At 37.7% G+C, this 27273-nt stretch overlaps 1 protein-coding gene across 1 annotated transcript; it reads right to left on the bottom strand.

Moving 5' to 3' along the window:
* On the bottom strand, positions 1-25385 carry klhl4 (kelch-like family member 4). The gene is made up of 12 exons (XM_085362830.1): positions 25290-25385; positions 19781-20247; positions 12330-12497; positions 11242-11378; positions 10649-10845; positions 8365-8577; positions 7045-7231; positions 6677-6901; positions 4658-4820; positions 3486-3698; positions 1765-1936; positions 1-1389 (listed from the first exon to the last, which is right to left on the bottom strand). Exons 2-12 carry the CDS (start codon positions 20239-20241, stop codon positions 1330-1332), a joined length of 2196 nt encoding a protein of 731 aa, XP_085218956.1. The 5' UTR covers positions 20242-20247; positions 25290-25385; the 3' UTR covers positions 1-1329.
* Between the last annotated feature and the right edge of the window lie 1888 nt (positions 25386-27273).

Raw genomic sequence — 27273 nt, 5'->3', positions numbered from 1 at the left:
ATTTATTGGTTCTCATGCTGTACAAAATTATGATAAAAACATTAGCATTTGGCCCCAGAACGTGTTCGAATTACAGTTACAAATTATTAAGAAGAAGGTCGTAATGTTTCGTTTTTCTAAACAACTACAAATGTAAAAATTCGAAACATTTGCAATAGTGAAGTGCTGTGGCAATCAGGTTTCCTAGTGCTGCAGGTAACGTGTAAAATAAAAGCTGTCATAGATTCACATAGCTGGTTTAGATGCACCTGATTCCACTGCAAGGGTTTGTGATGAAAAAAAAAAAGATCTATGTAACTCAGAAGGTCTTATATCCTTAAAAATACAGACAGGACGGTAATGATCGTCATATATAATATTATGTAAATCAAACGAAACATTCACTCGGCTAGCATGCCCAGGAAGGAAGCCAAATGAACAGCAATGACTGTAGTGATCTGAGGGCGCTGGTTTAGGCATGATCCTATAAACACAAATGTCATTTCAGAAAGTTCACAAAAATCTGTACAGCAATGTGAAATATCAATGTGATATATTTTTCTGTAATTCACAAATTTGTAAACCTTTAGAACATGTAACTAGTAACAAGACATCTAAAACAAGCAAATGACTTTGGTGTTTTTTAGCTACAGGCTTAAAAAAAGCAAAATAAAAGCAATAAAACGTCTAAATATTTTATTCAGAAAAAAAAGATCATTTCATTGCTTTACTTCAACCCTCAGTGTTCACAGTGGTCTCCTATGCTTCAGAAGTGATTCTGACCACCCATGAGGAAAGACACTGGTACGGTTATTTCTATTTGTTACAACAATTTTCATTATAGTGGCTATAAATGGAGATTTAATCCCAAAAATATATTGTGTGAGATGGTACTGGTACGAAATGTTTGCGTAGAAATGTAAACTAACCTGGAGTTTGGCTTATTTGTTCAGACTGTAAGTTTTAAATGTAATCTTGCAGACATTCACATCACTTTTCATAAAACTAGTATAACAAAGCCGTACAACAAAGGCCTGGCGCTGATTCTCCGCAGCTTGGCCGAGTCTATGAAAATTCTTGATTGGTCGAGAATGTGAAGAATGTGCAGTGCATTCCAGTTTCTGAATAAGTCCTTCCCAGTGGGCAGGCATGTCCACTAATGATAGCAACACTGGTTTATGGGCAAGGCTCTGTCTGTGTTTCCCTCTGAAAATTCTGGAGAGGCGAGTTAAAGTAAGAAAAAATAAAAGCATGACTCTCAAAGGAACCGTCCTTGATCTGTTGTTTTGTTTGTCCACTCTTCTTTGCTGCTCCCTCATTTGTTACCCATGCTGTTTTGAGACAAAACGCTCAAGGCAATTTCACCACCACCACACAGGCGCCTGCCCTGCCAATGTTAAGAGGGACCTCCTACAGGAAGACAGAGAGGTACACATCAGTCTTTCATGTAAGGATGGCTTTTTAAAAAAAATCCTGTTTTACTTCATGCTGGTAAGGAGGTCAAAGGGTCAAGATTTAAACCAAAAAAACATGCAAAAAGAAAAGCAACTATAAAATATTGATAGGATTCAGTCACTTCAGATTTAACTGAAGCGGTGATGTTGGTTGTAACTGTTCTAGCAAAATATCTGCAGTTCTATTAAAGTTTTATTCTTTTTATAACTTTTTAAACTATTTATTTTTCTCCGCTGGATTTTTTTTCATACTTTTTCTAATCTAAAATAGTAGGAATATATTTCATAAATTTGTTTTTGCAGTTTCATTAAATTGAGTTAATGCAATTACCTCAGTCCACTCATTGTTCTGTGCATCGTAGGACTCCACAGTGTTCAAATACGACTGGCCGTCATATCCGCCCACTGCATAAAGTCTGTCACCCAGCAGGCAAACACCAACCGCATCCCGGGGAACACTGAGGGGAGCCACGGTGGTCCAGGTGTCCGTCTTTGGGTCATACCTGTAATTAAAATATTTGGTTGAACAACTGGCCTTGCATTACATTACTCAGTATGGCGAAACAACATTTTCTCTAAAAGTTCATTTACTCAGTCAGTCTAACAGCATCTCATCCCCACTAATTGGAACGGCCTTATGTTCCTCCTGTTTAATCACAGATGTCTGAATGGTCACAGAGAACTAAAGTGAAACATTAAAGCAAAAGACAAAGCTGTCTTTCCAAAAGCAGCTGGCAGATGCTCGGTCCAGGGAGAACTTGACTCATCAGACAGAATTTTCCACAGAAAGATTTTTTTTCATCTGTTTGTCCATATTGGAAGTTAAGAGGCATCATTTGATTTACTTTTTATGCTTATGAACAAAACAGTCACTCAAATGTTTAAAAATCCGTCCACTATGGGAAAAAAGTGTGAATTGTGGTTGTTATTATTAAGTATTGTGTGCTGCTTGTTAAAAGTACATCAGTAACAATGTATATCGAACGGCTCATCCAACTTATCCCAGTTGGCAAAGTTAAAGAGGCAAGGTACATCCTGAACAGGTCACAGGGCTAACACAGAGAGACAGAGAACTACACACTACCATATACACAAGTACATAATCACCACTTAATCTACCAAATGTGTGTTTGGACTGTAGGAGGAAGACTGAAGACTGAAAACTTCTACTCACAACTTCATCTGCTAATAAGGTGCAAAGAAAAGAACAAAAGTTTAAAGAGGTTGAAGCTCCAGCAACACATGCGGTATGAAGAACAACTTTATTGCCTGACCAGCAGATTTCAGCCTGTAGCCTTGCAACATTTTATCTTTTTTAGACTTGCTCTTCATGGAAGAACAACACTGTACCGCTTTCAACTTTTGCTCTGCTCTGTGTACCTTGAAAGTTGTGCCAGACATCTCTACTCTGTTTGCACAACCTTTTATCTTTGTGAGACACACTCACCGTGGAAGAACTGCATAATACCAGAATGCTACAGGCTGTTTCAGCTACAGGCTGAAACATGTGGGTAGAACAGTAAAGTTGTTCTTTGTACTAGGGGTGTATCTGGAGTTTCAGCCTCTTGAAAGGACCTACTCAACCAGTAGGTATAAACCTCTAAAGTTATACAGTACTGACCAGTGCATCACCATGACAAGAGGGAATATATATATAAATATCTGAGTAAAATGTGATGTCCTAGAAAAAATGATGTCTGTATTTTATCACAAAAAAAACAAAAAACAAAAAAAAAACAGTTACGTGTATTTAAATCACGCCAATGGGTTTACCTCAGGTTTGGACTAAAGAGGATATTGTGGCCACCAGATGGTGCCAGATACTATAACATAAAACCATGTGTAGCAACAGTGGTCTCTACAATAGGGTATTGCGTAATGCAGACATGTCTCCAAATGCAGGAACAGGGTGGGGATCAAGAGGAATTCCTTTTTGTTCCTTTGAGAAATTTTCCTAACTTGACCCCACCCATTACTGAGTTCAATGAACATCAGTCCAAACACACCATTGTCTTCTGTGTACTCTGGAGATGAGGACGTGCATTTACTGACCTCTCAACACAATCGGAGAGTCTAGAACAGTGGTTGGAAGCAGGGGCATCGTGTCCTCCCACGGCGTACAGGAAGTTGTTGTATGTTGCTACACCCACTCCTCCTCGTCTCTTGGTCATTGGTGCACACATGCTCCACTTGTTGGTGTGTGGATCAAAGCACTCCATCGACCTAAGACAGGAGCTTCCATCTCGACCACCAACTGCAAATAGTCTGAAAGATTTGAGTAAATTAAGCAAAATTATGAACGAATATTCGACAAATGAGTAGCCGCTGCGTGCTTCGAAACAGAATTGTTATCTAAACATTATCAGAACAGTGATAGTAAGACAGATTGTAGATGATACGGTGCTGAGCAGAACGTTTTTCAAAGATAGTTTTCTTAGATAAGAAAAGATAACATCAGTGGGTTAAATGTAGCTTGTAGCTCAAAGGAGTAGCAGCTTCTTTTCTACTTCAGCACACAAACATATTCAAATTAGGCCGAAAGCTGGTCTGTTATTTGCCTAATTTACTTTTAAATTGTGTTGTAAGGTATTTAATACATACAAATACATCAAGTGTTTTGCATTTATGGAGTCTAGATTATACTGTATAAATTACCACACTAATCAGAGCAGCCTTTGCTCCGAGCTGCACTGTTGCACAGCCACTTTGGAGTTTATCTGACGCAGACCACAAAGGAAGTATAATGTTGTCGAACTAATAGTGCATTAATACTGTGCTCCAGCTTTTCCTGGACCACTGCACTGTGAGTTACACAACCATACTTGTTTTATTTCATGCTCAAATCCAGCTGCAAGTTTACTGCCTGCAAAAACATTTGTTCCAGCAAATCAATAGCTAAAACTGACTAAGAGGTGCAGGAATAAAGACTAACTGTGCTATCCTTATATGCAAGTTTACTTCAGTCAAGTAGAAAAGTAGAATTTATGGACGGCAGCACCCTAAAAAAAGAGCATACTCCAATTAGACTTCCTTTTTAAGTGTGAATTGCCTGCAAATGTCTGCCTTCTTAGTACTAATTTGCAGAGGGCAATGGCTTCAGAGGCAGGCAAGCGGAAATACAATAGCACACTTTGCATTAAAGTTTAAGGTTGCACATTTTAATTAAAAGGCTATGATGGGATAGTCAAACAGGTTAGACAAAGATGGGGGTCATAGCAACTTACTTTCCATTAAGTGCTGTGACTCCCATAGTGCTCCGTGGTGTCGACATGCTGGCCACGTAGTTCCACTGTCTGGCCTGTGGGTCCCAGCGCTCCACCGTGTTGAGATAGCTCCAGCCGTCATGGCCTCCTACGGCATACATGGGACCCTCCAGCACAGCAATACCTGCAGAAATAGAAATAAGAAATGAATGCTATCCAAACAATTAATGCTGTAAAGATAAATAAGATGAATTGTCCCATTAGATACTGCATATGAAAAAATCAAACGCTATAAATATTTGCTACTATAAATATAACGAAATAAAGAGAATATTTAATATTTTATATGCGTGTTTCGATCATGTGTGATTTTGTCTGCATAATTATATTAAGTTGTTTCAAATGTTCATGTGTTTACCTCACTGAGGTTAAATGAAACAAACATTTTTGCCAAAATTACATGAAAAAGGTATTCGAACACAGAAACCTTAAAACATCTAAGAGAATAATCAGTGAAAGAAGTCCAAAGATTTCCAAGTGAATGTTATTCTTAGAGAGTCTGAGCAGAGATACGTTTCTCATTTTAGAACAGAGCAGAGTGAGTCAACCAGCTGGCCAAAGCTATTCAGAAAACAGGAAGACTATAAAACTGCTTTGTTATTCCTCGTCCCCCAGTCACATAGGAATGGTTATTTCCACCAGCGTCAATGCAGAGGGTGCTTTAGCACAATGGATTTTTATATGAAAACACTTATTTCCTTTGGTGAGAGTTCAATTATTTAGAGGAAACATGAGGACAAGACCGCATTCAGAGAACCTCGAGTGACATAAACACTGTCAAATGAAAACTGGTCTTGTAGTGAGGCTTCTTTTTATTACTGGCTTGTGGGTTGGGGATAAAAAACAACACGTTTTTTTCCTTTTCTTTACCCATAAAGCACACAGCAGGAAATGGCTATGCGGGGATGTTGGTAGACACTAAGTTAAAACATATTCAGAATGAAAATATGCACAAGATAAGTAAAGCACCAAGAGATATTTGGTACGTGAAAGATCAAAGACAGCGCAGGTAATCTGTACAGTGTGATCTCCTGGGCTTGCTGATACCTCCGACCACACTGTGTGAGTGAGCTGAATGCTTTGACAAGATCTCCCTCCTCTGTTACCCAGACGTGTTTCAACTGTGAATCAAAATGCTTCTGATATGAGATTTATTGGGCAGGGAAGGGTAAGGAAGAGCAGGGCCAGCACAGCTTGCCAAGCTTTGATAGTGGAATGGAAAAAATATCAAAGGTATATGTCAAAAAAAAAAAAATTTCTTAACAGCCTACCAATTGTGACCTTACTAAATATGTATCCTCTTTGGTGTTTCAAAAGTTCTGCTTGGTTAACTGAGCTGAAACCTGAAACATATAGAACCATATGTGTTATGTCTTTGTAAAAAAAAATTTCATCATGAAATAAAAGCAGTTAATGAATTTTTTTTTTGAAAATTGATGGGTTGCAGTTTGTAATGAAATGATCATTCCAGTTAGTTGGCATTAGGCAGCATAATATTCAAGACAAAGTCACAAAGTTGAATTCAACCACAGTCCTTGCAGATAAGATGATCTCAGTGCCAGCCTACAGTAGCAAAGAGTTCAGCTGATGAAATGCTTTCATTTGGGAAATCTCATATGCAATGTGCTATTTATATTTTTTTTAACTTCCTACAGTTGTTGGGCATTTGCAAGCTACTTTGCAACCCACCTCTACCCTAGGTCCTCCTTTTATACTGTGCCTGATTTAACCAGCATCAGAGCTGTTATCACTGCTTCCTGTTCTGTTCTGTATGGAAGGCTTGCTGCTGCTCTTCCTACCTATAGCTTTCCATTTGAAAAAGAAGTATGGCATGTTTTTCCTACATTTTTCTTTCCATGTATGTGCATGGAAAGGCAAGTAAGTTTCAGAACACAGACATAGTAATAATGCTACTAAAAATGCATCAATGCCAATGTAAATAACAATATGCTGTTGGCCAGTTATATGCCAATCACTCACCAAGCCCATGTCTGTGTGTTGACATTGGGGGCATGGTGGACCACACTTTGCTGATGGGGTTATAGCACTCCACCATGTTGGACGTCTTCAGTCCATCTCTCCCTCCAACCACGTACAACTTATTATCTATCACTGCCACACCAAACTGCAGCCGGCGCCCATTCATGACTCCAACCTGGACCCAAGTGTTTGTTCGCAAGTCATACTTCTCTATGGTGGTAGAGCCTGAAATAAAACAAAATACCGCAATTTAGATAACCTGTGTTGCCATACACTTAGAACAATTGTGTATAAGCTAGCTCTCTCTTTTTTATACATCTGGCAAAGCCATCTTCAGAGTCTTTTCAGTAAGTTGCTATGTCGGATACCTTTGGTAGCATCCATTCCTCCGACAGCATAAAGTGCACCAACAGTGGATTTCCTAGGTTTTGTTCTTGGGCTCTGAAACATTGGGCGTCTTTCAGGTAGAAGGTGATACTTCATGGCTTCCATTAGCAGCTTTTGACATTCCAGATCATCAGAGAACATCTTGTTGTTTTCCAGATCTGCAAGGAGCTATATTTCAAGAAAATAAAAATTAGCTGCATTATAATGTGTGCCGAAAATTTCTAATGTTTATGGTATTTATAGAAATCTCTCTTGTGGAATGGTATTTGTAATATAATGTGTAGATTTTAAATCCCTTTGGAAAAGATGTCATATATATATATAACTGCAAAACAGCATTGAAAATTAAGATTATGATATGTTTTAATTAAAATGGGGTGAAAGCAAAAACAAAATTATCTAATCTTTGTCTATCATCAAACTATTACTTTAAAGGAAGTCACTATATAAATTATTGCAATTAGATAAAACAGCAAAGACATATGAAACACACTGTATTTTAATGATTTTACTTCTTTTTTGTAAATGCACTGCAGAAGAGCTAAACTTTTCTTTCTATTCTGAGAAATAGTAGCACTCTTACATTTCCGCACATTACAGAAACTGCAGTGAAGTTGCTTTTTATGTGGGTTTTCTCAGACATTTCACTTTCATATATTTTTGTATTTATTCATTGATACCGCTATGCCTGCGAGACTTAAAAAGAACTTTACCAGTTTTGAGAAGAAGAAAAAAAACAATGATTCATTTCTGTTGTTTATTTGCCTCGCAGCAAATGGCATCTCCCAAGCCATGGATGAAAAACCTTATGTATCATATCTTCCACATATTTTTCATTTTGCAAACAATAATGCTGCAGGTTACTTTCCTGCATACTGATAATAAAAAAAAAATAACTTGAGCATAATTACTTTTGGAAAGCAATTTGTCAGTGAAAATAAAATACCATTTAAAAAAAACAGATATGTTCATGCTTCATATCTGTCAAAAATGCTTATCTGTTTCCTGTTAGGTTATTTAAATCAAGATGACCAAGTTGTAAGTCAGTGCTTACTTGCAGAAATACAGCATAATTTTACATCACATGAACTGTGTTCGTGTTAGTTATTATTTCTATTCATTTCATTATTCATTTTAAGTTAACAAAGTTATAAAATGAGGAGTTACAACCTGGACAGAGTATCAAAGATCACAAATCACACCTTCTGTAATGAAGCCAAGCTGACTTGTACCATCCGAATCATCAGTCACAAGCTCTAACACAAGCATAAGCGACTTACAGTCCTGATCGGCTGTCTCACCTGTGGAGGAAGTAGGGGTAGGCGGATGTAAGCAAGAAGCACCCCGAGGTCCTGTTGTCGATTCTGGACATCATACCTCACCCACATCATCAAAGCTTGGAAGATCGTCTCTTCATCAGGAACATTGATGTCATCGCTGGAGAGCAGCTTAACAATTTCAGCTGTGGGGAGCAGCAGGAACTCCTGGTTCTGAATAACCTCGAGGAAGTGTTCCTGGAACATAGCGGAGACGCAGAGGAGACAGATAATCATCAGTTATTAGCCGAGGAGTACGCTTGGTGCAGCATTTTGTGTGTGTCTGTGTATGTTTCTACATCTCTGAGGTCCAAGTGGCACAAGGACAGAGAGGTGAAGAAAAATGAACGTGAAGAGAGATAGAGAGTGCCAGTTTGAAGGTCTTTATCTCCAATAACCGATAACCGCAGTGAATCGCTCTCCATTTCTCAAATTATTTCTTTCCAAAGAACAGATGAAGCCATCATCTGTTTAACTTAGTTCAGTAAATAAAATGATCCACATAACAACAGACTACAAATCAATCTGGTATAGAGCATTCGCTCCGAAAAGCCTCCTCTTAAGCTAATATGGCATTTTTTCTGCTGATCATACATGATACCAATAAGCCTTTATAAGTCTTTAATGAAAAACAGGCTCTGGAAACCTCCATTACAATCCCACCAATGGTGTGTCCAGTTCCAAGTTTGATGGAAGCTGTTTTCTATTGCCTTTCTAAAGATTAATCTTCCATTTATTGGCCAGAAGCCCAGGCAATATTAAAGCACTGCATGGCTACCTCTTCAAGGGCTTTGTCTCTGGGCAGTTCCATTAGAGATGATATATAAAACATTCCTGCTCATATGTGCATCTATGGTATGTCCAACATTTGGCCATTTTTCTGCACTGTTTATGCTTTAAACAAAGCAGTAAAGGATTCATCATTATAATCTTTAACAAATCGAGTGTTCACTGTAGAAAGCATGAAACCAGAAACAAGCATGCTATTGATCATCAACATGCAACACATTGCAGTGTTAGTCCGATCTATCTTTTGAGGGCAGGTTTTAAGAGCTTAGCAAGGAGAGCCTTAATGAAATGAGGGACATCTATTGATCTCTGGTGCTAAAGAGAAGGGAGGAACTCAATCCAGCTCAATCTTTGACATTGCGTTAAACCAATAAATTTGTAACTGCAAATGCTGAAGAGCTTACAACAAAATTGAAAGCTTAGCCAAGTTTGTTTCATAACCATTTAAAAGGATGTGTTTGTAGATACTGGCAGACTCACAGCAGTCAAGTAAACTCCTCAGAAAACGAGACCAGCGGCACAGGATATTAACTGATTTAACTGAAAGAGTAATTGAAAAACTAATACTTAAACTAATGCGAGGCTGGGAAAATTACCTTCCAAAAACTTTTGATTACTATTTAATTTGCACTGGTTTGCAACAAAGACTGCTCTTTATTCTTTCCTGAGATCAGAATTCATTTACAAAACCGAAATTGTCAAGTATTAATTGAAATCCTGTGTGGAAATCAAAGTATTTTATAGCTGGAAAAATATTGCAATATGAAACTATATAATATTAAACGTGTATATACTGAACATTAAAGTATTCTTTCATGAAGGAAAACGGTGTCAGAAGCTGCCGTGCTGTAATGGGAAAAAACAAGCTTATCAAAACAAAAATCTTCAGCTGAGGGGATAGAGGATAGTCTTCCAGGAAGCCCGAACATCCCTGCTCATTACTGACGTTACTGAACAGGAAGCTGGGCCTCTTGTGCAGTTTTATGATTAGATTAACCTCCTGGTCTCGGATGGGGACTGTGTAAACAGAGTGAGCAGATGTCCTTTAGGAGATAACGCCTGTCTTGTGCTGTCAGTTCTGCATGACCAGCAAGAAATTATCTGACGAACATGTGGGTGAATCCTAATCCAACAGGAATATTTCTCACAGAAATGTAGAGTAATTGCATATCTTAAACAAATAAATCCTAACAAGCGGTGTCAGGAACTCGGTTGGTTATTACTTCCTGTGAGTGCACAGTAATGAAACTAAATTTTTTAAAAATTCGTATTAAAGTTATGTCTTTTATGATTAAAGAATCCCCTGTGTGTGTGTGTGTGTGTGTGTGTGTGTGTGTGTGTGTGTGTGTGTGTGTGTGTGTGTGTGTGTGTGTGTGTGTGTGTGCGTGCGCGCAATGATGAGTGCAATCCCATTATTTATTATGATCTGAATAATGCAGCCCACCACGAAAATGTGGTCTGGCTCTGTTCATAGTCCTACCATGGTGTAGTTATGAGCCACATTAAGCAGGTCCACACAGCCCTGGGCATCTGCAAAGGAACGAATTCCCAGGCAATTGGAGGGATGAAGCTGTTTCATCAGAAAGTTACAGCAAACCTGGATGACTTGTGAAAGCTGGAGGAGACAAGCTGCTGCCAGTAAACTCTCAATGGTCTCCTCTTTCAGCTCAAGGACACCTGCAATGTCACAACATGGAAACTACATGAAAAACAACACATGACCGAAACTGCATGGAAGCAGTTTTGCGATTAACATTTGAATCAAATAAAAGGCATCAACAGCTAAATTATAGCATTAATAATGAAATCACTTAAAATCTTTTACAAGGATAGCCATTATTATGATTTTTACCACACAACTTTTAAACTGTAAAAAGTGGATATTTTGATTAAAGCATATTTCCCAAACAGCCATTTGCCCAGTTTAAAAAAAAGAAGCAATTTTGTGTTGAAGTCCTGCCCAGTCTGCCAGCTCTATGATGAATTGTCTTATTGATCCATTTTAATCATGCTGCATTTCAGAAGTCTCATAACTACTTACAAGGGCTAGTGAATGTCTTTATAAGCACTCACCAGTGTAGGCAAAATGAACCAGGGATCTGAGGGCTTCTGGATCCACTCCCTCCATCTTTATCTCTTCTTGCTTTGCCTCTCTCACGTCACTCGTGAACATAGCAGCAAAGTAGTCCGACACAGCACTTAAGACCAATCTGCCATAAAGAAAAAAGATCAATGAATTGGGTTACATGGTGGGAGATCTATGGTCTTGTGGTTTTAAGAATGCCCCCAAATGAAGCTCTGCTTCCTAACAAACAGCATGCCTCACATTACTCAATACACCATATTCATAATGTACTGTCAGTGTACTTATTCCATTTTACAGTGATTTATAGCCCCCTTCCACCACTGTATGATTCCACTTTGTCAGCCTGTGATAAATTATTTTATCCCACATACAGTATGTTATGTTAATAGCTACAATGGTCAGACTTGTAATTATGTTAACTAATTTGTCTAGCAAGCTCAAGCAACAAGCTTGTGGATTCATGAAGGAAATGTGAATGAATAAATCAGTCAGCATACATTCACACGCGCTTACGGTTTCTAATATGGATTTTTATGGTTTAAACTTTGCTTTACATGATTGTATCTGAAAGTAGAATTTAAAAATCCAGCTATAAAAATTCAGGCAACTAAGTTACTAAGATACTTCTTTTCTGGCACTGTGGAACGTACCAGATCCTTAACATAATATACCGTGTGGATAGACATACAAGCAGATCCACACAATGGTTCTCAGCAGTCAAGAGATGCCATGAAGTGGATCACAATATTTGTCCATGTAGGAATAAGGCTGGGCAATGGTGTAATTAGATCACACCGGAGGAGATATTAGAATGCAAACCAGTGAACATTGAGTTTGCATACCTTTCTTGTCACCGGAAAATCAGAAGAGACTTTCTTTGAATTTCAAAGCTCATCCAATTATCCCCCATATAGATCAAACTGACCAAATTTATTGCAAACTGTGGTCCAGACCAAAGTCTGACTGCCTGCATTGCTATCTTAACGAAGTGCATCCAGATGAGCTTCTTTTTAACTCTGATCTAAAGCAGTAAGTAATTAATGAAATCAAAGCAGACAGAGGCACAAACACCAACCTGTGAGCCGGTATCTTGTGGTCCCCTGCTATCAAGAGGACATCACACAGTTGCTTGTGCTGGAGGTAGGTCTCCATTTTCCGGAATGTCTGTTCCGCATGGTTTGTGGCTTGGAAAAACTCATCTGAGGAATTGGTATTCATTCTGGAGAAGGTGCTCAGAACCAACCTGTGGAAGAAGAGCAAAGAGAGAGGAAGAAAAAAGACGTGGTGTAATTTAAAAATATAAAAACAATTAACCCTGACTGTATGACTGCAGTATCTTTACAGTCTGTGCGGTATAATCAACATGTTGCATTTTTAACACAGCATTAAAAATAGTTTGCCCCTCCCTATAGGTATGGAATCTAGGCATGTTTAAATGTTTGTCTGTTTGTTTGTTTGTTTGTTTATGATGAACTGACACAATATGCAGGGAGATCCACTGAGAGAACACAATGGTTCTTAGCATTCAAGAGATTTCATGTGATCTCTTTAATTCAGCCATTCAACTAAGGGCTCCAATATTGACAACATCATGCAATGGATCACAGGGTTTGTCCATGAATAAGCTGTAATGCAGGAATACGGCTGGGCAATGGTGTAATTAGATCACAGTGGAATAGAAATTAGGATGCAAACCAGTGAACACAGAGTTTGTATACCTTTCCCATCATCAGAAAATTAAAAGAGACTTTTTTTTTTAATTTCAAAAGCTGCCTAGGGAACAAAGCAAAAACATTAATCTACTAGTTTTAAATGGGGAAAAAATATGCTGCTGAATAGACGTATCAGCAGATCCATTGTGTTCACTCAGTGGATCTGCTTGTGATCTGTTTAATTCAGCCATTCATCTGGATTTTTTTATTATTTTCTTTTGTTTATTTATTTATTTTTTTTTTGCATGATTTTGTCATTTATGAAATCTAATACCAATGTAGGAGCAGCGACTCCATTTCTAGAAGACAGGAAACACAAGTTAGCAGCGCTGTGACAAATTATTCAAGAAAGTGTATTACTCTCACTTGCTGTTAACTTTATCTGTCCAAATATGAACTAAAAACAAAATTAAATAGCTGTACACAGCAAGATAAACAGCAAATTACCAACGACACAAAAGAGCTTATTTGGACACATTGCACTCCTGAATCCTTTTTTCCCTGCAGTGAATCTGCATCTTTCTTGCCACTCTAAGCTGAAATTAAAACTCTTATGGACTAAACTCCACACATAAGTGGATAACTAAGCACTGCAGTCCAATGGGACAAGCCAGCAGCACAATCAATGCAACAGCTTTGCAGCGAGAATGCGCGCATGCCTTTTTGCCTGTTCCTGTGTGCCTCTGCATATCTGGGTGTGCATGTGTGTTTTCCAAAAAAACAGCGACTTAACAAGTGAACCAGCCTGTTCCTCACAGCATTGTGGTAAGGCTGAGTCCCCGTCCCAATAGGCTGCTAGATTACATGCTGTTTTATAGGCATCCGAGTAATCCCTCACACTCATGGCAAATATTGCAGCCCAGTCGCTTTGGTGTCCTTCACAGGAAAAGTCTACTCAATGACATTTAGAGTTGTTTGTTATGCTACATAAACACCCAAGCCGTCTCTCTGGGGGAATTTACAGTCATCTCATGGCGCTTCTACTGTGTAAAGACTGATAGTGCTCAAGAAAAAAAATGTCACTGCTATTTTAAGCAACACTTTATGTCCCCCGCTCATTACTACTCATATGCTGATATGAGAGCTGCATAAACCAGTGAAGTTACAGATTTGTCAATACAAATGAACCGAAAACCCTGTAAAGCTTGGCAGAGCAATATATTGGCATGCAGTGGGATTGATACTGCAGGAAAGATGGAGGGCGTTTTATTGACATCCTGATTAATATCATAAAAATTTTCAGCCGAGCGTGTGACTTTCTCCTCTTTCACTATTAAAAGCTAAAACATTTTCCATCCAGGCATTGTTTATACAGCACACTAGTTATACCATATCCTATGGTCTAAGCTTTATTGGGAGACTTTATGCTAAATTCAAATGTAATTTATTGCCCTGTCATGATATTCCCCACTGACTCCAGAGTCTCGGAGAGGAACACCAAACAAGACTGAATAAACAGTTGGGCCATAAAACTGAGATGCATTGCCTTTGTATTGGCTCCAAGGCATGCTGTAAGGATTTTTCATGCCTACCAATCTCTCCGACACTAATTGCTTTGGTATCACATTCTAGGGAGCAGTAAATTTGCTCTGAGGTGTATATTTTGCTTCCAATAGTGGGCTGGATCATCACAGGTATAGCCCATTTTTATAGAGGCACTAAAACCCTAGAACACCCATCTCCAAAGAAGCTGCCCTACAGACAATGCTCTACATTGCACAAGGCACACTACAAAGCAATCCACATAAAGCCACATTGTCAGCGAGCATCCAGATTTCTTTTGTACTGTACAAACTGAAGCATTTTTTTTTTTTTTGCATCTACTTAAAGTCAAAACTATAAGAAGTTAAATAATAAGACAAAACACAATAAGAAAAACTAGAACAGAATTGGAGATTCTGCCTTATTTATCATCACACCTTATACTACATCAGTTTTCCTTCACTGAGCACATATCACCCCAAGTCTTGTCATATGCTCCTCACACCCTCTCAGAGCTATCACACCACAGTGTGACTAATTGCTTCTGAGACACTGCATATTTAAAAATTCCACTATGCAGGTGAGGCAGAGGCAATGCAATATTTATTGCATTTGTCAGGACTTGTAGCCCAATTGTGTAACTTTTGACCACAAGATACAGATAAATACATGCAAACAATACATGAATAAATAATAATAGACAGCAGGTCATTTAAAATACCTGAAGGATTGTTAGACTGTTTATGTAGTTTTGTCATCAGCTTTTAAACCTTTTTAGCTATAAATTTATGTGTCAGATATGTTGTTGAAATTTTCGTTCTTATTCCAACTGATGTCAACTCCATCTCTCTATGTGAGTGCCAAATGTGAAATGAATCTTTGAAAATGGATTAGAGCAGCCATTTTCCCCAGAATTCTACTGAGTAGCTTGAGTTGTGTGGAAAATCCAACAATTCCTACAAATACAGCTTGTGCCAGCTCTATATATTAAATGAGATCCTTTTCTTTCTGTACTCTGACAGTCAGTATACTGCCACTGGGCTTTATGTTGGAAAGATTTTATACACTGGCTGTAATAACTTGATCCAGGCATCGAGACTGAGATGATATTTTTGCACAAATATAGTTTTCTCTCTGCTTTTTTTCCCCGTGTCACTGAAGATTGCAGCTTTTTGGTGATGTCTTTTTTTTCCTTCCTGTGCCATTGTTATTGTGGGCATACCCATTACCACCATAGCTTGTGAAATCTGCTCTGACTGTAGTCGAATGGGCCAGGGTGAATGCAGTTAGCAGAAGGGTGTGTGGGTGTGTGTGTGTGTGTGTGGGGGGGGGGGCACAGCAATAATATTTTGTCTCCCTAAATATTTTCAGTGATCCCAGAGGTCATGAAAGCAAAACAAGAGAAAACAAAAAGGGTAAGAGATGAGTGTCCTCACAAATGTAGAAACACATGCACATGTGTGTATTAGGAGCTGGGGGCGTCCTGTAAGTGAAAAAATGTGCAGATCTTAGCAGAAATCTCCTTACTGCTTTGCTGGTGGCAGGTTAACTTGCATAAGGTATGAGGATGTCATATTGTGGATTGTGCATAATTTATATAAATCTGATGTTCGTGGCTAAATAAATTAGTCAGTGATCTTACAGCAGTGTCAGTGCGCCCCAGGGTGGCTGTGGCTACAATGTAGCTTGCCATCACCAGTGTGTGAATGTGTGTGTGAATGGGTGGATGACTGGATGTGTAAAGCGCTTTGGGGTCCTTAGGGACTAGTAAAGCGCTATACAAATACAGACCATTTACCATTTTACCATTTCAATGGAACCTTGTATATACTGGATATTTAAAGGTACTTGTTATATAATGTTTATAGTTGTAACTTTAAAGTTTCTATACTTTACAAGGGGGCCACTAAATGTGGTAAACGTGGCATTTTCCTAAATCTTACCAATGCTATGTAATTGTGCATATTGTGATTGATTTATATTTTAGTCTGTCATAATTATAAAACTGATCGCAGTCTGCACCTCCTTAATCTATTTCAGTGCAAAGTGCTATGAGTGAAACTGCTGAACCAAGTCATGGCCCCTTCTATGGTATCCACGGAAAATTCATAAAAATTCATGTCTCATTTGAACAGAAATTACCAAATGTGGGCGGCACATAATGCGTGTCTTCTCAGTATTGCTCAAAGCACAAAGAAATTTTTTATGTTAATTCTGGCTTCATCTTTAGCTTCCATCTAAGATTGCCTTTGGCATACAGAACGCTGATTGGGCAAACAACATTCACAATTTATTACAGGCAATAACACAATCACCTAAACCCTCCGGGTGTAATTTAAAGATTACAACAGAAAGTTTGTGTTTTGCAGTTTACAAATATCTTAAGGATGCATCAACTGGATGTGTCACACATAGACCTAATAAGCCTTGTGCCATTATGAAGAACTGGACAAATATCTGAATTACTGCTGCTGACAGGGGGTAAGGTGGTGGTATTTCTTTTCCAAGGTGGTGGAGAGGGAATTGAGATATCATTCATAGTAACAGCACGCTGACTCAAGCCACTGTTAGTGTTTATGTGGGAAAGGTCAGGGTTTCCATTCCATTCAGGTTAACTTCTGCCATATATTTTCTGTCAACTGTAGAAAGAAGCTATTTGGATGAGAGTCACGAGGACAGAGCAAATATATAGTATGTAGATGCAGCATTTGGGGCATTAAGAGCAAGTGTGGGAAACAGCAACCCATTTACTACACTACATTTGATTCAATAGCTTCCACACACAGTATGTAGAAGTAACTTGGACAGCAAATGTTTTGTAACCACAGCATAAATGTGTCACTGACTTTTTGTGTTATTATCTAAATACTCATTGCATGTGTCAGTTTTTTTGTCTTTCTATATGTTTTGGTATAACAACATTACATATAATCTTGTAAATATACAGCCACAAGAGGTGCACAGTTTTCATTGAATTTCCCAGATAATTCAGTTTGACAGTAATCTGAGTTGAATTCTACTATGAATGAAAGAAAATGGTGGGACGAAGACATTATATGAATGAAAACTAGTCACTGAGTGGCATATATCTCAAAATGACTGACAGGTATTTCCTAGCTGTAGCAAAAGGCCAAACTTTTGTGTTTTTCACTGCCAGCAGAACTCATTTGTGAGATTCAGCCTGAGGGATTGTCACAAATTATGTGTCAAGGATTTATGATGTGAGACATAATAAGGCCACCCAGCTGGTAGAGTAAATGAATGTGCATATCTCAGTGACATCCATACATCTGCTTAGCTGCAGATGAACATGTGAGCCATGATGTGTGACACAGCCACTGGTGTAATTCACCAGGCTACATCGTACATCCATCCCAAAGTCATTTCCAGCAAGTACTCCTTCACAGTTATTGAGTTGGTGTATTTCCATTAAGCAAAGCCGTGACTGAAAAGTGGCATTATGCAATGCACCTATTTATTTCTGCAATAACTGCTCACGACTAAATTTTACTTTCCAACTATTTATTGTACTGAATGATCAAAAAATATTGGACTCGTCATCATATAAAGCATTTGCTCACAGGGCGAATTTTAACATGGGAAATGATGAAATGTCTGTCAGTACTGAAGAGTCGTGTTCTGTTTCGATTTTTCACAGGTTAGGCTGGCAAAACAAAATGTAAAATAAGTCATGATAATGTCTTAAATGAATAAGGCTACAATCAAACACATAAGAGCAGAGTATATGCTCCAACAAAAACAGAACCATTTTAATATTTCAGAATCGTGTGAATGTGACGACTGTGCTGTATTTTACATGACCAGCATGAACTCAAGGTCCCCGAGAGCCAGACCGTTACACATTTTTACTGTGAGTCACATCTTTTATGCATGCACTTTTCACACATAGGGACTCAAAAAATATGAACATCTGCCAATTATGCCAACACACAGTGCAGGATGTTGAATTGATTCCAAAACTGTACCTTAGCTGAGAATTATTCATGTTCTTCCCCGAGAACCAAACCATCCACTGACTGTGATATCTATTCAATTCATATTGACACGTTTTTGGCTGTAGGTAGAGACTATGTATTGGGAATTAGGTGCTTTTTTCTCACTGAGCTCTGTACAAAAACATTGGGGAAGGTTTACTTTCATTGTTCACTTCCTCACCAGGTGTACAGAACAAAAGCGTACAGAAATCAGCAATGCTTAAGGACCAATTCACCTTAGAATGTCACAGCCGAGATAAAAGGAAACTTGGTCTTTTCATCTTTAATATGACGTGCTTTTAGTCTTCTGCCAGACAGTGTGTGCACGCGTGCAAACACACACACACACACACACAGCAACACAGATATAGAACTCTAACCTATTTACTTCCTGGAAGAAGCTGTAGGATCACATGGAAGTCAGAGGAAAAACACAACATGAAAAGGCAGGGGGAAGGATTTATAGCTGTAAAACTCACTTCAGTATAGGATTTGTAATAACATTCTGCTAGAAAATAAATCAAACATCATATACCAGCCACTAGCTTGAATAGCTTTTAGCTCATAAAGTGGATGTAGTTGTGCTCGGCAGTCTAGATAATTCATGCGATTGCACTGCTTCTTCTTTTTATAGGTCCAGTACTTGTTATGTGATGTAATCACTCCTTCCGGCTATCCTTTTATATTTCTATAGTAGAATGCCATAGTGTGCCTTGTTAAAACAAAAACACTCTTTCAAAGGAATACTGTGCATGTAACCTGGACCACAACACAGTCAGAGGAGCAGGAAAAGCCTCAGCTTTCAGTTCAATGAATAATTAAAAGGATGTTTTATTGGTTCATCCTGCCTAACATGCTGTGGACAATGAGAGTGAGCTGTCCCCAGGTGAGCCATGGTAGAAGCTGAATAGCCTGAGTAAACTGGAAAATGATGGCTGTGCAGTTCATTTAATCTTTGCATAATTAGAGGATCTACATGCATAATGGCACAGCTAATATTTAAGTTAAAATGCAGTTTCACAATGTTTAGCCATTTTTAAGTATGACTGTTATATCTTTATTATTTAAAGTTGGGTTTTTCTCTTTTTTTTACTGATAACAACAAACACTTTTTAAAAATTTAATCAAGGGGATACTGCCTAATGTGTAATATTTCTTTTTTTTTCAGTTGCTTATTTTATTCAGTAGCTATATTTTCACTGTGAAACCTGAAGAAACCATGTATTTATAAAAGAGCATCCCATAACCAGTGTCTGCTAACTGAGTATATGATCAAAAGTGACCGTTATAGCACTTTACACAGTCTCCTAATTTCTAACACCTAATAACAGTCATACCTTTCTCTGGCCTCCAGCTCTGCAGGGTCTTCTGTGGAACTCTTTACATCTTCTTGGCCAGTGTTTGTGTCATCTTTCCTTGTTGTACTGGGAGAAGAACTGTTCTTTGAAGAATCTTCGCTGGCCTGGGAACCTTGGATGGTGCTCTGCTGATGATGCCATGATTGATGACCTGCTCTGACATAGACAGGTGTGGGGCCTGGCGTTGGTGCCAAGATGCTGTGTACTGGGCTGTTAGTCTTCCGGAGACCTCCAACACCTCTTTCCCGCGAGTGACTTTTCAGTCGTCCCTGGACAGGCGTTCCTCTGTGGTCCAGGCCATCCTGCTGAATGTAACCTCCTCCACCACCAACCCCACCGCCTCCTCCACCAGCCGAACCTTGGGATGAATGGCTGAACCAGCGCCAGCGAAGCCTGAGGATCTGTTTCACGTCAAATTCCTTCTTCCCTGACACAGACATCCTCCTCTGGGTTTGGAGAATAAGGCAAGGGAACGTTGAGTCCCCAAAAACATGGAGAGCAGAGAAGAGAAGAGCCTTGGTTTCAGTCCTCACTGACTACAGTGTGCCTCTTCTCTTCCGTTATTGTCTCATTACTATCATGACCACCCCCTCCTCCTTCTATTACTCCTCCGTTGTTCTTTTAGTGGAGATGGAAAGCAGTCCTCTGCAGCTATTGTTCTTGTGCCTTAGACTACAACCCTCCCTCCAGTTCCCCCTCTCTGTCTTTCTTTCTCTTTTTTCCTCCTGTGCTGCTGTTTCTGTTTGTTGCTGCTGCTGCTGCTGCTGCTGCTGCTGCTGCTGCTGCTGTGCTGAGTTAATGCACATGCATGATCCACACTCCCTCCCCTTCGCCTCGTCTGTTTCGCTTTCTCTCTCGCTCTTTCTCTCTCTCTCTTTCTCTCCAGCTCTGCATAGACCCCTTCGATTCTGTTCTGTGTGTGACCATGAGTATGTTCTCTGTATGTGTATGTGAGCTGGCTGCTCTTGCTGTGAGGTGGAGGTGGGGTATCGTAGAACCTAGATGATGAGGTCACACCGTAACAAAGTAAATCACTGCTTGTTGAATGAGGAACACAGGAAGCTAGCTAACTACTATATACTAGTTCTACATGCTAGGATCATTTGCAGGGGCTCTTATTACATTAATCTACGTGGATGCACATTCATGCTTGTCTATAAACAGAAAATATGAGATACATTAATCTCAAACAAATAAGCACCACATATCACCTCACGCTGTTAAATGGCAGAGAAATTAATTTCACACTAATACACACATTTATGCAGTCTGCCATTTTCACATCAAACAGAATCTCATGGGAGAATGTGTCAATGTAGGTGCCCATGCAGAAAAAATATATTCCCCTTCACTGTCTTGAAAGCCCCCTATAATTACAAGTGAAAAGACTACATACTGATGAGCCTTCAAGGTCATTACAAACCTTCTTCCGCAGTCAGGCATTATATTTTACTGTTCCTTTCTAACATATACTTGAACATATTTCAAAGTAAAAGTGACAGAACAACAGTGTATATGTTTGGACAGCATTTATAGATTTTTTATTTCATTTGTTACCCATTGTAAACTAGGAAAATTAGTGGTGAATACTTTATAACACCTTTTTTTTTATCTGAATAGGATCAGGATGTTTTATGTATTTCTGCAATGGAATAGCTCAGTCAGATTTAATGTTTTGCACCTTAGCTTCCCACTACTATTTTCACAGATTTTATTGCTGTATTACAAAGTTACAACAAGTTTCACTTTTACTACTGTGAAATAGATGAAAATGATAATGCAGCAATGTCTTTGTGTATTTATGCCCAATATTTACTTCACTCAAAAAAGTGAGAGGAAACCCTCTCAAAATGCCTTTATCCTCCTTGATCAGCTCGAGCTAAAATATGGGTTATTTGTTGGGGCAGTTGCACATATATTAAATTTCTTTTTACCTCTAAAATATGCTTAAATATATTGCTCTAGGAGGTTGTGCATTGCCAATGACATTATCAAAGGATTAAGAATTCTAGTCTGTTTCCTTTGTCTATTTCAAAACAAGCTCTTTGAGTCTTTAAATCTACCATAAAATTCCACTGTCAGTTACCATCAGTGCACACAGCTAAATGTACCTTTACAAGGAAAATACATGTATTGCAGAAACAAAACAGAGGTCTGCCATGTACAATATTGTATTAGTTTTTCTTAATTGCTTTGGCATTTTCTCTGATCAAACATACAGCCATACACTAAAGTTAACTTGCAAAATGATTTCTCCAAACCTTTTCATCTGTTAAAATTAGAGATGGCACAATACCACTTTTTTATGTCCGATACCAATACCGATATCATAAATTTGGATATCGGCCGATACCGATATGAATCCGATATAGTGTGTTTTTTAATCAATAAAACTGTTTTTTTAATATCTTGCTGCTTTTTGTATAAGTTCATACTCAAGTTAAAAAAAACAACAACAAAAAAACAAAACAAAACACTAAAGCTATTCTGTTATACCTGTATGCAAAAAATGCACTGCACCCAAAATATTTCATAGTTCAGCAATACTGATCAATCTAATAAACTTAAACCTACTCCATCTTCCCTATTCTGGTATTTTAAAGAGTAAGCAACCTAACTAATAGGGCTCTAAAACTCCCAGCAAAAAAAAAAAAAAAAAACGAAAAAATAAGGAACCACCCCCCACCCTCCACCTCATGATGCTTAATCGAAGTAATCAAATTTAATTTGATGCAGTGTGAAAATAATTGCACAGAAATAAATTATTTTTCAAGAATAATTCAATAGATTCAACATCGTTCTTCAACAGAACTGCAGACTGCACAGATGGTACCTTCCCAAAGGAAAAAGTACTATAGCTTACTAGGGTATATTAGACTTAATAGTTACTATATACAGTAATGGACTTCTATTCATTTTACATCAGAGTAAAACTTTGGGTGTAAGATTCAGATAATTATTTAATAAAAGCTCAACATTTTAAATGAGAATAAGAAAGAAAAGTATGTCTTTGTGCCCCCTTCTCCCTGTTAATGCCCTATCGGCCCCCCTGGCTAAACTTTGCTAGATCCGCCCCTGCACAGTTACCAGCCGTCAGCTACGTAGAAAAGAATCCTGGTCTAGAAAGTAATATTAAATAAATTCTAGCAACAGATTATCAAGCTTAAACGTGCTTCTGTTATTCAGCCGCTGGTGTCCTCTTTCTGGGAGATAAACAAACAAGAGAGACGGACTCGCGACAGAAAAGCCGATCAGCTGATCACTGATCAGTTTCATGATTGAAGTAGCAGCAGAAGACGGAGGGGGAGAGAAGAGGCAGTCGCTCCATATATCGGTTGTTAAGCTTAACGCGGGAATGCTTTACAAACATTCAGAGATGAACTTACACACTTGCTTTACTTCTCTCTGGGATCACTTCCTCGGAGATGAAATGCCGGATTGGTAGCCGCTCTATCACCACACTGCTCCCACGTGCTACGGTTATGAGGAGAGTTACGCCTTGTCGAAAGTTTTGTGAGGTGCTTTTTTGATATTTAATGGATCGGATTACATTTTTTATTTTTCTCCGATATCCGATACAGTCATTTACGTCAGTATCGGACCGATACCGATACGTAATATCGGATCAGTCCATCTCTAGTTAAAATTAAGGTTTTGTGGATTAAAAGTTCCTTAAATATGTTGTCAGATTTGCATCAGTATATTCAAATTTCCAGGTTTTCACTACCCTTTAATGTACTTTACAAGACAAGAGTCATTTTTATAAGAAAAAACAACTTTTGATGTGTACCAACAAAAACTACATTGTGCAATTGTGTGTTTCAGTAGCAAAACAGTGCTGGAAATGAATGTTCTCCTTTGCAGTTTAACATGAAAGCGAACTAGCATGCAAGCTAGAACTACCTGCGGCACTCTTCTTCATCACCCTCTACCATATATCCTTACAGATGAAGCTTTCAAAACACTATGCAACTTTCTCCAAGACAGTTTCTTACTTGAATACATCAGACAGTGATTTTCTCCTAATTTGAATGCAGAAGCTTAGACAGGACTCAGTGAAACTTTAAATTTTCCCTTTTCCACTGCAAATATATTCTCCACATATTAATTCATCTTAGTCTAGAAGCTGGATTTAATGTTTTATAAGATATTTTTTTTAAAATCAAGGTGCAGATGTGGGGAATTGTATCCTGACTAGATGTGTTAAAGGAATATTAAAACAGTTGTGTGAAAAAAAAAGTCTCATAAAACATCCAATCCAACAGTTTTTCAAAATGCTACCAATAATGCATCATGACAACAGAATGGATTCTTAATGAAAAAATACATTAGAAAGTCCAAGTATGCTATAATGCACAGTGACATCGCAATGGGTCATTGCTTTTGTTTGCACAGAAGTCAAGGGCACAGTCTAGCTGTACACTGCACAACACATGAAATGTGAGATGCCAGATTGGCGTGGTCAACTATATTATCGTCCAACATCTGTCTCCCTACTACACATACCATAGCTGCATGCCTAGTCAGTCACTGAATGTAAGCGGTCGGTTTAGAGCAGCAGTCACATTAAGATCAGACAGTCAAATGTCTTAAATGATATATATTACATTAAATTGTGTAAAAATTCAAACTACTAAATTAATGTAATGCCTTCCTTGAAATCCCTTGATCTTTTCCTTTGTTTGCTTGTTTTTGTTTGTTGCTATCTAATTATGTATCACGAATGCTAGCTAATTATTTATTTTGAAAATGTAAGAACGAGCTTGTATCTCAACATGTGTGATGTGATTTGTTGGGCAGAGACTACCAAGATCCAATCAAAGAAAATGCCATCAAAACATAAAAAAACACACACTAACACACTATGTTCTCTCTTCATTACAAGCACTCAAATGACAATCATGAAAGTACACTTATACGTGCACACACCAAAAGCCACTTCGATTTTCCACACAATAGAGATTTCAACCTTTAAAACAGAAGACTACCTAATAGTTTGCTATTACATTCTTAACTCAGTTTATGTAGAAAGGAAATTCGGTTGTCAACTTACTATGAAAGCCAGAAAATTGTGTTTAGTCTGTGATTTTATGGCTGAAGAAGCAGACAAGACTGCTGTATAGCAAACATATGGACTATGGCATACTATTTAGGAAATTATTAGACAGGTTTGAACACAGTATTTAGTTCTGTCTGGCAAAGGAAAGACAAAGGTCTTTCAATAGGCAGTCTGTGAATAATTTCATTTCTTCAACATTCACTTCACATATTTTAACTTTCCATATGTTCATCACAAATATATTTAACTTCATAAAACATATATTTGCAATATACGTCTTGTTTATGATTGGCCCTTCTTGCATCTAAACTAATTTATGCTTTCAGTTTATATTGTTTGGCAAAACGATCATCTGGCAAAAGGGACAGTGTGAGTTAAATTACAGCAAATATCTACAAAACAGTAATATTTAGTAATCTTTCTTCTTACCTGAGAAACTGATTTGAAGTATATTCCTCAACATTCCAATGGTGGAAGGATCTTTTAAAATGAATGGCCAACAGGGATGATCCTTATGACTGCTCAAACTCTTTCACTACAGAATTGTTTGCTTCTCCAGAAAGGAAAGGGGCACTTTCCTCTTTTGAAGGAAACTCCTGATAATTTCCTTCCTCTGTACGACAATAACAACTGCATTCAAGCAACCAGGTCCTATCCTGTGTTTAAAGCAAAGCTTTCACAAAGCCCTTTTCAATAAGAGGCGTCTGTTACGTTTGTGTTGATGAAATTTAATGTGTCATAGATTTTTAACTATAACATATTACAATTATTATATAAAACCATTAAACATGGTATTTTTGTGAATTACCAGTAAATTTTAAGTATTTATAGTATATATTTATAAATATTGTATTTCTAATCTCATTAAATAAAATAGTCAGATATGAAAAAAAAAGGTTTAAAACATCTTGCAATAACGTAAGTCCTCGTGATATCATTACAAAAACGCAAGTTAAAAGTGTTTTGAAGAATAATCAGTATCAGTGATGTTGTATTTTAACTCAACCACTGGGGGGTGTAGTCACATTTTAGTTTTATATGGCCATACTCAATATCATAAAGGTTAATGATTTAATATTAACCGGAATTTAAGACTGGTCCCCATAAGATATAAACCACAAGGTTAAAAGTAAGTAAGTCTTACTGGGTGAGGATGTGGGTAATTATAGAGGCTACAAACCCAGAAACATGGGGTATAGTACATCAGTAGTGAAATAGATACTTGGTTTTACCACACAAGTTCACTTGCAGTGTTTCAGTACAGTGTTGAGCTATTTTAAAGTGTTAAATATAAAGATGGAAAAAATTCTTCATTATTCATATTTTTTCATTATTCATTATTAATAAAAATGTATATAATTCCATTTTTTGTTGCTAGATGATAAATATGGCATTGTGATTTGAACTCTTTGAACAAATGCTACTTCCAGATGATAATACATGTTAGCATAATAGGTTACTACCAGCGTCAACACATGTTACAGTGTTGTAGCTGTGTTTGATTTGTTAAGGTGTGCTGCATAAGTTAGTGTAATTGGGTTTTTTTGTTTGTTTTTTGCTTTTTGTTTTTTTGTTTGTTGTTGTTTGTTTTGTTTTTTGTTTTTTGTTTTTTTTTTTTGGGGGGGGGGGCTTTTTTAAAGGAAAATGGGGAAAGAGACCCCTAAAAGTAAAACCTCAGTATTTTTTGCTTATTTGTTTGTTTTTGGTGTTTTGTGAAACACAGTTGAGGCAGGTAAGGAGCTTTTAAGTAAAACAGTTTTATTTTATTTTATTATATATTTCTGCTTTCTGTACAATCCATAGTATCACAAGCAGTGACACAGGTCTGCAATTATTTACTTTTTTCATTAATGCAAAAGGCCTTTGGTTTTGTTGAAGAGTAAATGTGTGTACTTTGGTAAGCTTCATTTTGAGAATAACTCCAAACTAGTAATAAAAATTGAAGACACATTACAGACCTTCTAAATTTGAATTAAGAACTCTGGAGTCAGGTATAAATTTGTTGTGTTTTGTTTTTACATCAATTTTTGAAAAGCTCATCATTTTTACTAAAGTATATTATTTTTTTTGCGGGTCGTATTTAAAATTTAAATTAAAATAAAAATTAAAAAAAGTTGGAAATATTTGAATTTATATATAATGGATATAAAACAAATAAAAGTCAGATTTTTTGTTTTTGTTTTGTTTTAGTGATATTGAGTTGTACAGTATATGTTCAAGGTTCAAGGTTCTTTATTTGTCACATGCATAGTTATACAAGTATAACACACAGTGAAATGTAACCTGACATGCTCCTCGACATGTGCAAAAAACAAAAAAAAAGGGGGGGGGGGGGGGGTAGAGGAAGTACATTATATATATAGTATATATATGTGCTAATCTGTTGACTCTCTCTCCCTCAGCTGGTCGACAC

This window comes from Diplotaxodon limnothrissa, linkage group LG2 (assembly GCF_057381915.1).
Source record: "Diplotaxodon limnothrissa isolate DT_005_m linkage group LG2, D_limnothrissa_male_GT1.1, whole genome shotgun sequence".
NCBI lineage: Eukaryota > Metazoa > Chordata > Actinopteri > Cichliformes > Cichlidae > Diplotaxodon > Diplotaxodon limnothrissa.
Note: the sequence above shows the minus strand (reverse complement) of the source record. Positions and strands in the feature narration are given on the sequence as shown.

What these genes read in the sequence shown, in the direction of transcription:
- klhl4 (XM_085362830.1), bottom strand. Translation starts at nt 20,241, where the DNA reads ATGTCTGTGTCAGGGAAGAAGGAATTTGACGTGAAACAGATCCTCAGG. An exon ending in GAGCTGGAGGCCAGAGAAAG is followed by an intron (nt 12,498 to 19,780) that starts GTATGACTGTTA and finishes CTTCTTCCACAG; the next exon opens with GTTGGTTCTGAGCACCTTCT. An exon ending in TGGCTCATAACTACACCATG is followed by an intron (nt 8,578 to 10,648) that starts GTAGGACTATGA and finishes GCTATGTTCCAG; the next exon opens with GAACACTTCCTCGAGGTTAT.